Source organism: Prionailurus bengalensis, chromosome D2, assembly GCF_016509475.1.
Source record: "Prionailurus bengalensis isolate Pbe53 chromosome D2, Fcat_Pben_1.1_paternal_pri, whole genome shotgun sequence".
Classification (NCBI taxonomy): domain Eukaryota; kingdom Metazoa; phylum Chordata; class Mammalia; order Carnivora; family Felidae; genus Prionailurus; species Prionailurus bengalensis.
This window is the reverse complement of record NC_057351.1, coordinates 8,301,155-8,312,282: the sequence shown is the minus strand read 5'-3', so window position 1 is coordinate 8,312,282 and position 11,128 is coordinate 8,301,155. Positions and strand designations below refer to the sequence as shown.

Sequence of the window (11,128 nt, the reverse complement as noted above, 5' to 3'; positions counted from 1 at the left end):
ATGTAAACTATCTCATCAGAACTTTTTATATAGATTACAGCTTGAAATAAGAATATTTTGGGAAAAATGGGATTAAGTAAGATATATTATCAAAATTAAATTAAAAAAGAGAGATAATCCAGTGGTCACAAAGTAGCCAGAATGGAAAGTATGCAGGGTAGAACATTTTTCTTTTTTTTAATGTTTATTTATTTGGCGGGGGGGGGGGGGGCAGAGAGAGAGAGGGAGACCCAGAACCCGAAGCAGGCTCCAGGCTCTGGGCTGTCAGCGCAGAGCTCGACGTGGGGCTCCAACTCACAAACCGTGAGATCATGACCTGAGCTGAAGTCGGACGCTTAACTGACTGAGCCACCCAGGCATCCCTGAAATATTTACTTTCTTATCCACATTTCAGAGCCTCACATCCAATCCTCTTGTAATAACAATTATGTACTATTTGGGACAGGTCCTCTGGGTGGTTAACTACTAGGAGGACTTTAAAAAAAGGAAGTACTTTCTGAGAGATCCAAGAGAGAATTAGAGATTCATACACAGGCTACCTTTAGCAGTAGTCAGAGCACAGGAAAACCCAAACAGAAAGCAAGCCCTTAACCAAAAGAGAGACAACCAGAACTTCCAAAAACAGGATTTTAATGAAATATTTTATGTTTCCAAACATAAGAAAAAAAGATCTTTTGCCAATGGAAGCTCTTTAGGTGGTTGTAACTATCGGTTTATCACTATCTTCAACTTACATCTACCTACATATAAATAGCGTTTATTAAAATTCATATTTAACACAAACTTTCAGAAGTGTTTACAGGTAAAAGGAAGGAGCAGCGGGGAGGGGGGCTTCTTGTCTCGGAAGCTGCAGGGAGTAACAAGAGCCTTCCTAAAACCTGAGGATGATTTCACCCTTTTGCCGTGTCTGAGCTGCGTCTGTAGGCTTGTCGCCAGAGAGGACACGTGCAGCCTTACTGAGCATTTTTCGAGGAGCAGGACAAGATAGGAATCTACATTATCATCTTCGGTGGTAGACGTGGGTCCTTGAAAGACCACAACGCCACCTTCTGTAACAGCAGTTAGTCTCTCCAGAGCAGGCCAGAAGTTTCTATGGGCAGATAGATCATTAAGCGGCTTTTAGCGGATCATTAAGTGTCTCTTAGGCCGCACTTCTGGGTTGGAGAGCGTGTTGGCCAACAAGACCAATCAGGCAGAGAATGGACAGGCAACAAAGCTCCAGTAGTCCTTCCTTGATGAAAACATTTCGACACCTGAGAAGTGAGTGAGTTATCCCGATCCAGAAAAATGGCGTACGGACGAATAGGAAATATCCAAGCGTTATAATCCAGTCTGCATTTTCTGTGTGAATTCAACATGGAAATACCTCACAAGGAAATGCCAGTAACCTGTACAAAGATATTTGAGATAGAAACATTCAGAGCACATGCAAACTTTCCTCGAATATTCTTCTCGGAGTGGAAAGTTTACAAAAACAATAGGATCTCTAGAGTCAGTACGGAGGAAAAGGTACAGGCGAAGTGGTCTTTTCAGTGATTGTGACATCGCAACAAACTCATAGCTTCTGTTGATTTATGGAGGGGAATCAACCTAGGGATAGACATTTGCATTCACATGCACGGATGCTATTCACACCCACACCCTCTGACTCGAGTTTAGACCCGAGAGTGTGTTCCCAATCTTTTCTCCTCGGCACACACACTTGTACACAAGTCATGCTACTATATTTACTTTGAACCGGCTCTGTCTTCCCAATGTCCTTCACGTCAGAATCATGAGACCCTCCAAACCCGTAAATATATTAGCTCTAGAACCTAACGAATGAAAAAGTAAACACGCCCTGTAAACACGCGAACGGTGTGGATGGTCAACAGCGATTAAGAACTCATTCTGACACTCATTCTGCTCTCTATGGATCAGTAGATACTCAGAACTGAGTTGTTTTTCACATTCAGCCAGGCTTTGTCTTTTATTTTCGTGTTTGCAGTTTCCATTCTCAAGTTAGCTCGCACTGTCCTTCTGGACCATATCTTCAATTTTCTCGGCAAGAGCGCAGAGATTGGCTTTCCTGAGACCTTTCACCAGAGCGTAATATGCGCCCTTCCTCCCGTGGAGCTGGTACCAATTCCGGAGCAGTTGGACTTTCTGTTCAGCTGTGTCTTGGAGGTTGTCGTTCTTGATCTCGTCTATTTTGGCTTCGTTGATACCATTCTTGCGGACAAATTCTCTGACTTGAGTTATTTTCATTTGTTCGGCAATGCTACTGATGTATTTACTCAAGTCGATGTCTGCAAAATAGAGGACAGTCTCTAAACATTGGTTTCTCTAAATGAAATGCTCGTAGAAAACCATGTTTACTTCTCCAATAGTATTAAAGATACTCGTTAAGTCCTAGAGATCGAGAGAGCTGGTCGGAGGAGGTGGGCAGGAAGCAAAACCCAACCCCTCCCGTGACCCCAGTAATGCGCTCGATGACCCGGGCAAGTCACATAACATCTCGGTACATGTTCTTTCCTCAGCTATAAACTAAGAGCGTTGGGAGAGATCACCTCTGACGTTCCCTATGGATTGGATGATCAATGACCCACAAAGTTCAATGGCAGGCAAGACTCTATGATCTTCTCTCTGACTAATAGGCCAAGGAGCAGGACTGAACAGAATCATGAATATTATTACAGAACCAGGAATACACCACTAATAACAGAGTCTGCAATTCAGCTGATTTGGCCACTAGGTCAACTTAAGCAGGCCTTCTATAAAAACCAGTTTATGGAGGAAAATTCTCTTAAGCTTCAGAATATACTGTCTTCTTGCTACCCAATTCAGTTTTCACCATGAGTATTAGTTATACATTCAAACACACTGTTGGATAAACACTTGACGGTGAGCAGGAAGGACTGTGTTTAATGAGGAGTAAGACCTCGTGATATGTCACTGAAATTAGCCGGTAAACGCCTAAGGAAGCCATCTCCCTGAAATGAAAAGACAGAAGCCTTACCTGCGAAATTCATTGGCATACTCTCCTGAGGGGACAAGAAAAAGGGAGGGAAGGAGCAAGATAAATAAAAATATATTTGTATATAATATTCTACATGTAACTGTCTAATTCTTCCTTAATACAAAGGAGGTACAGTCAGTAGCTTGATGTATAAAATTAGCTAGACTACATGATTGAGAAGGGTTCTCCCACCATCCAAAGTTTTATGCTGCCCGAAACTAAGGAATATTAGCTTATATTTTAGGCAGGCAAGGAATCTAAGGATTCATGGAATGTGCTGAGATGATTTTTTCATATAGACTTGTGAGAATAAACATGACAAATATAATTATTCTACAATTTTCTTTACAGTTACTATTCTTCTTTTTGACCTGAGAAAATGGTTTAAGTTGAAACTACTTAATAAACTCCAACTCTCACCGAGCCCTGACCCCAAATGGAAATCATCATTCATCAAGTGAACTGTTTTCTCTCCCCACTGTATCTTTTGCTATCTGAAATGCTTTGATCCATGTTGATAAAAGATATGGTGAGAGAGAAGGTAACAAGTGGCTGGAGCGAGCTGAGTTGTGCCTTTGCGACAGCCTTTCAGAATTTTCTGTGTGCCTGGGGCTCGGATAATGAGTCCCTGCTCTCGTAAAGAACGTCTGTCCGCCGTGAGTCTGCAGGGATAACACCCACGCAGAACACAGAAGCTTGGCCACGTTCTCTCTCCAACTCACGCTGAGCACACCCTCATACTTACGTTATTTGTGTCAAGGCTTCTTATAAACTGGGCACCATATCTTAGTTCAGTTCTTTTTTAAACTTTATTATTTTGAGAGAGAGAGAGAGAGAGAGAGAAAATCCCAAGCAGGCTCCACACTCAGTGCGGCACCTGACGCAGGGCTCGATCTCACCAACCATGAGATCGTGACCCGAGCTGAAATCCAGAGCTGGATGCTCAACCGATTGAGCCACCCAGGTGCCCCTTAGTTCATTTTTGATGCCCCTCTAGCCCACGCACACGCACACACCATAGGTGTTTGTTTAAAAAAAAAGAACAGGGGCGCCTGGGTGGCGCAGTCGGTTAAGCGTCCGACTTCAGCCAGGTCACGATCTCGCGGTCCGTGAGTTCGAGCCCCGCGTCGGGCTCTGGGCTGATGGCTCAGAGCCTGGAGCCTGTTTCCGATTCTGTGTCTCCCTCTCTCTCTGCCCCTCCCCCATTCATGCTCTGTCTCTCTCTGTCCCAAAAATAAATAAACGTTGAAAAAAAAATTAAAAAAAAAAAAGAACAAATAAAAAGCTGAATGACTACTTTCTCTGTTTTCTTAAGGAAGCCGATGCGCGTTTCAACACCTACAGTAATTGAGACTGTAGATTCCCGGCGGCCATTCTTCGTATTCCTGTACTTTTTCAACACACCTGAAAGATAAAGAGATTTCTATCAGACTCGGTTCTCAGGCTTGCAGGAAGCCTGTGCGAACACACTCTCCCACAAAGAGAAGCGTGAGAAGGAGGGAGCAATTCCCTGAAACTTAACGTGACCAATACCCAAGAGGCAGCACTGTCCCGTTTCTGGAAATCCCAGCCCCCTCGGTCGAATGTTCTAGAGGTATGTCACATTTCACGCGAGTCATCCATTCATCACACCCTGGCCTAGCCTGAGGCTGGCTTCTCACTTAGCATGGGGCCCCGCCACCCCCTTTCACCAGCTTGGAGTTGGGTGCGTGTCGATTGCAGAACACAGAAGCCAGAGGACGTGGAAAGTTGGCATCAGCTTGCCACGAGGTGACATTTCATGCCTGGCAGTTCAAGTACATACTCACACAAATAGCTAACTGGACATACTCAGTGTGTGTGTGCCTTCAAGTCAGTAGGAGATGCAAGAAAGGAGTGGGTACATCTCCAAGCACAGTTGGTGTCTATTTGGTCTCCGAAGGCAAAGCACCCTTTTCATCTTCACCTGAACCGGAGACAGTGATTTGTTCCAATGGGGAAGGAAAAACCGGATGCTTTAGAGTTCTCAAAACCTGACACCATTCTGTGCCTTTATGAGCGATTTTCCTGCAGTAATTACGAACATACCCAATTGGGGCTTATGTGTTGACTTTCTCGGTAGCCCTGGCATAAACTACACTGCCAAAGTATTTTAAATTAAGGGGGAGAAATAAAAAATTAAAAGAAAAACCCATGGAGTTTGAAAAAGGAGAGGAGGCACAGAGAGGATGAATTTATTAAGTGTTCCCTGCAGGCTTGCCCAGGAAGAACCTTCTTGTTCTCTTTTTTTTTTTTTTTAATTTTTTCAATGTTTATTATTGAGAGACAGAGAGAGACAGAGTGCGTGCAGGGGAGGGGCAGAGAGAGAGGGAGACACAGAATCCAAAACAGGCTCCAGGCTCTGAGCTGTCAGCACAGAGCCCGACGCGGGGCTTGAACTCACGGACTGCGAGATCGTGACCTGAGCCGAAGTTGGACGTTTAACTGACTGAGCCACCCGGGCGCCCCACTTCTTGTTCTCTTAATGCATGGGACCATCTCAGTGAGCAGTAAAGGACGACTTCTCGTCCTTGGCCAACTCAGCTGGGGCCTGGATGAAAACATCCTTGTTCACAGGGAGGATGGGAATATCCATTCGGGACTCCAGAATAATTGTTTAAAAACAGTAGCTGAGGGATGGCCGTACCCCTCATTCTTATCAGGTCTCAGGGGGGTGCATCTAGTGGCAGGAATTTAACAACACAACAAGGCTGCCTACCTGGCAGTTTTCTTATGGGTAGGAGACAGATGGGAATTCTTGTGAATTACTACCTCCCAAGTTATTTCATCCTGCAGTTTGAACACAGTAAGAACTTACAGCAACATACTAGTGCGAACGGAAGAATCAGGAGCAGGGCACAAAGCCACAGAAGTTTGGAGCTGGATCCTGTAGGGAGAAACATGGAGCACTGCACGTGAAACCAAGTCATCTGTGAGATTAAACAGAGTACTCCCAAAGAATCAGAAGGGATTGGCTTTTCGTCAGATTCTCCAGGGGGGACGAGAGAAAGGAGAATACAGTCATAAAAAGAAATAGTCACCTTGTTTACATTTGGTGTTGCTGGTTGGTGTGCAATTCTCAAGGATTCCATGTTCACACCTAAAAAGCAAAGAATACAGAGGAAATTCAAAATGCCTGGTGAACTGGCTCCTTGATCGTCTGCAACAACACACTATGCACGCAGGGCCATTTTATTTATCTTGGCATCTCTGACAAACATATTCCCTCAAATGTTGCTAGATTAGCATCTGACGCTGGCACAAATTCATAACATGATTTGTATGTTTGGGTGAGAAATATCCTACAGAGTGACGATGTTTTAAAAGACAAAGAGTTGAGAGGCACCTGGGTGGCTCAGTCGGTTAAACAACCGACTTCGACTCAGGTCATGATCTCACAGTTCGTAAGCCCTTGATCTCGGGGTCGCAGGTTTGAGCCCCACAGTGAGCGAAGGGATTACTTAAAAAAAAATCTTTACGCTGCCAAGACTTACAGAAAGGTAATAAAACATTGACAATTAGGAAAAAGGATGAAATGGACAAAGATCTTAAAACTGGTAGGAAACAACTTGAAATCATAAACTGCCAAAAAACTATTTCAAAACAGTCCCACTGAATTATAAAAAGACCCGAGGACAAGCACTACCCAGGATACTGCTTAGAAATCCCACCCAGCTGGCCAGTAGAGATGTCAGGGCATCCAGTGGTGATGAGGACACTCAAGAGGAAAATCCTTGGGGTTTTCTTCAGACAGCCGAACCCTGACAGTCAGATTGTCAGATTGCCTGAATGAGATCGGTTCAGCCGATTCCCTAAGTAAGCGAGCTAGGATAAGTTGCTTATCCACCATGAGCCTGTTTCTCCATCAATAACAAAGAGATAACATCTGCATCCAACAGTTACGGTGAGAAGAAAATGGAATGGAGATTATGAGGTATTTAGAACTATTATTACAGCTGACCCTCGAGGATATGGGGCTAGGAGCACTGACCGCCAGCCCCCCAATGCACAGCTGAAAATCCGCATACAGCTTGTGACTCCCCTAAAACTTAACTACTAAACAGCCTACTGTTAACCAACAGCCTTACTGATAACATAAACAGTGGATTAACATATTTTGTATACTGGGGCCCCCGGGTGGCTCAGTGCGTTAAGCACCCGACTCTTGGTTTCTGCTCAGGTCATGATCTCATAGTTGTGAGATAGAGCCCCACATGGGGCTCTGTCATAACAGTGCAGAGCCTGCTTGGGATTCTCTCTCCCTCTCTCTCTCTGCCTTCTCACACTCTTATCTCTTTCTCTCAAATAAACTTAAAAATACATATTTTGTATACTGTATGCATTCTATACTGTATTTTTTCTGAGAGAGAGAGAGAGAGAGAGAGAGTGCAAATGAGCGAGGGGCAGAGAGAGACAATCCCAGGAGGGGCAGAGAGACAAAGAGAGAGAGGGAGAGAGAGAGAGAGAAGCGGGGCTCACCCAAAGAGGGGCTGGAGCTTACCTGATGTGGGACTCAAACTCACGAACCGTGAGATCATAACCTGAGTCGAAGTCAGATACTTAATGACTGAGCCACCCAGGCAACCCCTATACTGAATTCTTACAATAAAGTGAGCTAGAGAAAAGAAAATGACATTTAAAAATCATAAGGAAGAGAATGTACATTTACAATGCTGCACTAGGCTTCTTGAAAGAAACTCACACATAAGTGAACCCACACTATTATTCTTATTTTCTTACATTAGTCCCTACCTATCCTGTCGCCATGAGGCACTCTCAGACATGTGGGACTAGAAGTAAGGGCTAGGTTGACTGCCCATAATTTAGAATTTTCTAGTAAGTAAGAGACATAAGGCATCATGTCCCTACTTGTCAAGCCAACGTTCCCAAGGTGAAGTACAAGTTTAAGGCCAGGCACATGAACATAATGCTAAACGTTTCTATTTGCACAAAACAATAACTTACAAAGCAAAAGCTAATATACAACACATATTACCCACCCTGACGTCACAGCAGTGAGGCTGACAGGAGAAGTGAGTATTATCTGCGTCCTCTGAGTGAGGGAACTGGGGGTCAGGGAGGCTAGCTGACTCTGCTCAAAATCCCCCAATTAATCAGAAGAAAAGTGAGATGCACCATCAGGTTTTCTACCGTTGGGTCAAAACTAAGATCTGTAGCATGAAAGACAACACCTTTTGTCATCTGGCCCTGGCTCCTTTTCACCACACCCCGGCCAGCTACTCTGCTCTCTGGAGTGTCCACCTGTCTCTCGGCAGATGTTGTTCCTTGCTCGAGATGTCCTATCCATCTGTGTACTCCTGGGAATGTTCTCTTTCCTCTTTCAAGACTCTGGCCACGTGTCATATCTTCACACACCCCCCCCCCCCCACCTCCCCAGGCCGAGGGGAAAGGTTCTCCTGTAGAACTCATATAACACCCTGGGCGCAAGCCTCTTCTGCTGTTCGACACACGGTGTTGGCCCCATAACCATTGTTTTTCTTGACTCTCTCTGCCTCTGCCTCTCTCCTGAGACGTTTGATGCCAGGAACATGGCTTGCTCAGAACATTTGTTAGCTTATGCAGCTCGCGTACTATCCAGCACATAGGAGATGTTCAATCAACGTTCGGAGACTGGATGTTTGAATGAACGAAGAGGCGAAGCAAGACTAGAACCCAAATTCTTGACTCCCAGCCAGTGTTGTTTCCCCCCCTAGGAATACATGGTCTATCAAGGTAGATCTCTAGCATTTTGATCAAAGAAAGATGAAAACTTACATCATGCACGGGTTACAGTGGTCACACAGAGAGACGTTACAAAAAAAGTTTGATTTACATCTGCACTTGGTATTCTGGGTCCGGGTACAGGTTTTTTCCACTTCTAAGCCTAGAAAGCCAATTTTCAGACTATTAATTAGAGCAGCTGGTTATAAGTGGACCCTGCAAATGGTGAGCAGGGGCCACAAGAAGTTTTGAGATCTACCGCTTAAATCGGCACATCTTCCGTAACACAGAGAGTATTTACATGGCAAACAGGTAACCCCAGGTGGAAATAGTCGAAATAATTTTAGCAGAGTTTTAAGTGGGCAGACAATCCAGCAACTAATGCCACCTCACTTCTGCTTAAATAGTCCCCCTGTTCTTCTGGAGCCTGGCTGCTCAGGGCCTGGGTTGTAGACCAGCAGCAATCAGTATCACTTGGAAGCCTGTGAGAAATGCAGAATATCAGGCCCTGCTCCAGACCCAGTCAGTCAGACCAAGGCCAAAGCCCTCACTCAGAGATCCTTATTTAATTGCTCCGAGGTGGGACCTAACAGTTGACATTTTTCATAGCTCCCTGGGTGACCCTAATGTACAGCCACAGTTGAGAAACATTGCTTTAGTGCCTGCGTGGGGCCAAGGAAAGCTTTATGTCCAGAGATTTCTTGATATCGAATGAAACTGGGAGTATTTGTTACATTTGAATCTAGGTTCTCACAATAGATTGGGACAGTCGTAAAAATTCAGGTCCCCCGTTGGAATTATCAGGACAAAATCGATCCTCAAAGAAGGGGGAGCATCCCGCGCACCTCTGGATTCCTCTGTCCTTGTATCAGAAGGCTTCTGAGCTCTTGAGGGCCACGACAAGAGCATAAATCAAGGTGGCGAAAAAATGTATGCAATTTTGATCGGGGCTGATGAACCCTGTTCACCAGGTTCGTATTTAGTTATTCTGGGAGAATTGCCTGGATTTGACCCGCAAATGTGTAGACAGGTGATTAGCCTGGTACCTGGTCCCGCGTCACCCCGACCAGCTCCATGCTGCCCTTTTCTGTGTGTGCACATAGTACGAGAGTAGGCCCCAATTTCAAATTGGATTATGCATGGTTCTACGTGGAGCCCCATGATTGGTCTTTTTGATTGCTTTTAAAGACGCCTACCATGCTCTCCATCACAAATTCTACATCTTCTGCATCTGGGAGAAAAATGGCTCCTGTCTGTGTAGTCCTTCCCTTCTTCACAGGGTACACAGGACGGTCTACCCCCATCTTCTTCACAGTCGGCAGCTTTTCGTGTGCCTGCCCAAGAGAGAGATGGAGCGAGTGTTTGAACACAAGGTGGTCACGCAACAGCATGGGAGACATGCAGGTATGACAACAAAATGGGGGTCAGGGTTGTTAGGCTAACAAAGTACAAATACAACGGGGGAGAAGGTTATTGTGAAAATCACGTCAACAGACAGGACGGCTCCCAAGACTAAACCTAAAAGAGCGACTGAAGGAATATGCCTACAGACCTAGGATGATTAACAATAGGATTATATATTTTAATTTTTTTATTGTTTATTTATTTTTGAGAGAGAGAGAGACAGAGTACGAGCTGCGGAGGGGCAGAGAGAGAGAGGGAGACACAGAATCCGAAGCAGGCTCCAGGCTCCGAGCTGTCAGCACAGAGCCTGACACGGGGCTCGAACTCACGAACCATGAGTCAGACGCTCAACCGACTGAGCCTCCCAGGCACCCCAGGAGTATATATTTTTTAAAAGTTTAAGATGACCAAATGCACTTGAAGAAATGCCTCTAGCAACCTTTTTTGCAAGGAGGTCAGAGGTTGGTATTCATTCAATTTCTTTCTGTTCCTTTGCCATTAAGGGATAGAGTACGTTTGGATGGGAAGGCATGAACGTATTTATAACATTTATCATCAGTTTTTTTTTTTATCTCAGTACACACAATCATGAATAATATTCACATTTCCTTTACAAATAAAGTGAGTCACTGTATCGGTGTTAGTAAGCTTTATACAACCATGCTTTCTCCTGAAAATTCATTTATTTAACAAGTGTTTATTCGATGCCTATTGTGTGCCAGGCACGTTCTAGGAGCCAGAGATGCTGCAGGACACAAGACAAAGCCTAGATCTTCAGGGGCTCCGTGTTTCCAGGGAAGACGCAGAAAATGCACAAGTATATGATGTCAGGTGGTGGTAAGCATTCTGGGGATAACACGGGGATAAGTGCTGTGTTGGGCAAGAGCTAGAGAAGGAAAATCTAAGAGGAAGCAGGACTCGTGACCCCAATTATTCATGGTATTAAAAGAATTTAAAAAATTAAAAAAATTAAAAGAATAAACAGAG

At 44.6% G+C, this 11,128-nt stretch overlaps 1 protein-coding gene across 3 annotated transcripts in view; it reads right to left on the bottom strand.

Annotated features, from left to right (window-relative positions):
• Positions 1 to 615: 615 nt before the first annotated feature.
• The window catches only part of FAS (Fas cell surface death receptor), a 28,949-nt gene continuing 18,436 nt past the window's right edge, over positions 616 to 11,128 (bottom strand). The window contains exons 3-9 of one of the 3 annotated variants that reach the window (XM_043596154.1): positions 9,934 to 10,071; positions 8,792 to 8,900; positions 6,058 to 6,116; positions 5,835 to 5,903; positions 4,341 to 4,402; positions 2,999 to 3,023; positions 616 to 2,288 (exon numbers count right to left, since the gene is read on the bottom strand). In XM_043596154.1, the coding sequence (XP_043452089.1) occupies positions 2,002 to 2,288; positions 2,999 to 3,023; positions 4,341 to 4,402; positions 5,835 to 5,903; positions 6,058 to 6,116; positions 8,792 to 8,900; positions 9,934 to 10,071 (749 nt within the window). In that variant the 3' untranslated portion in view covers positions 616 to 2,001. The other 2 variants (XM_043596155.1, XM_043596156.1) reach the window with 2 other exon arrangements.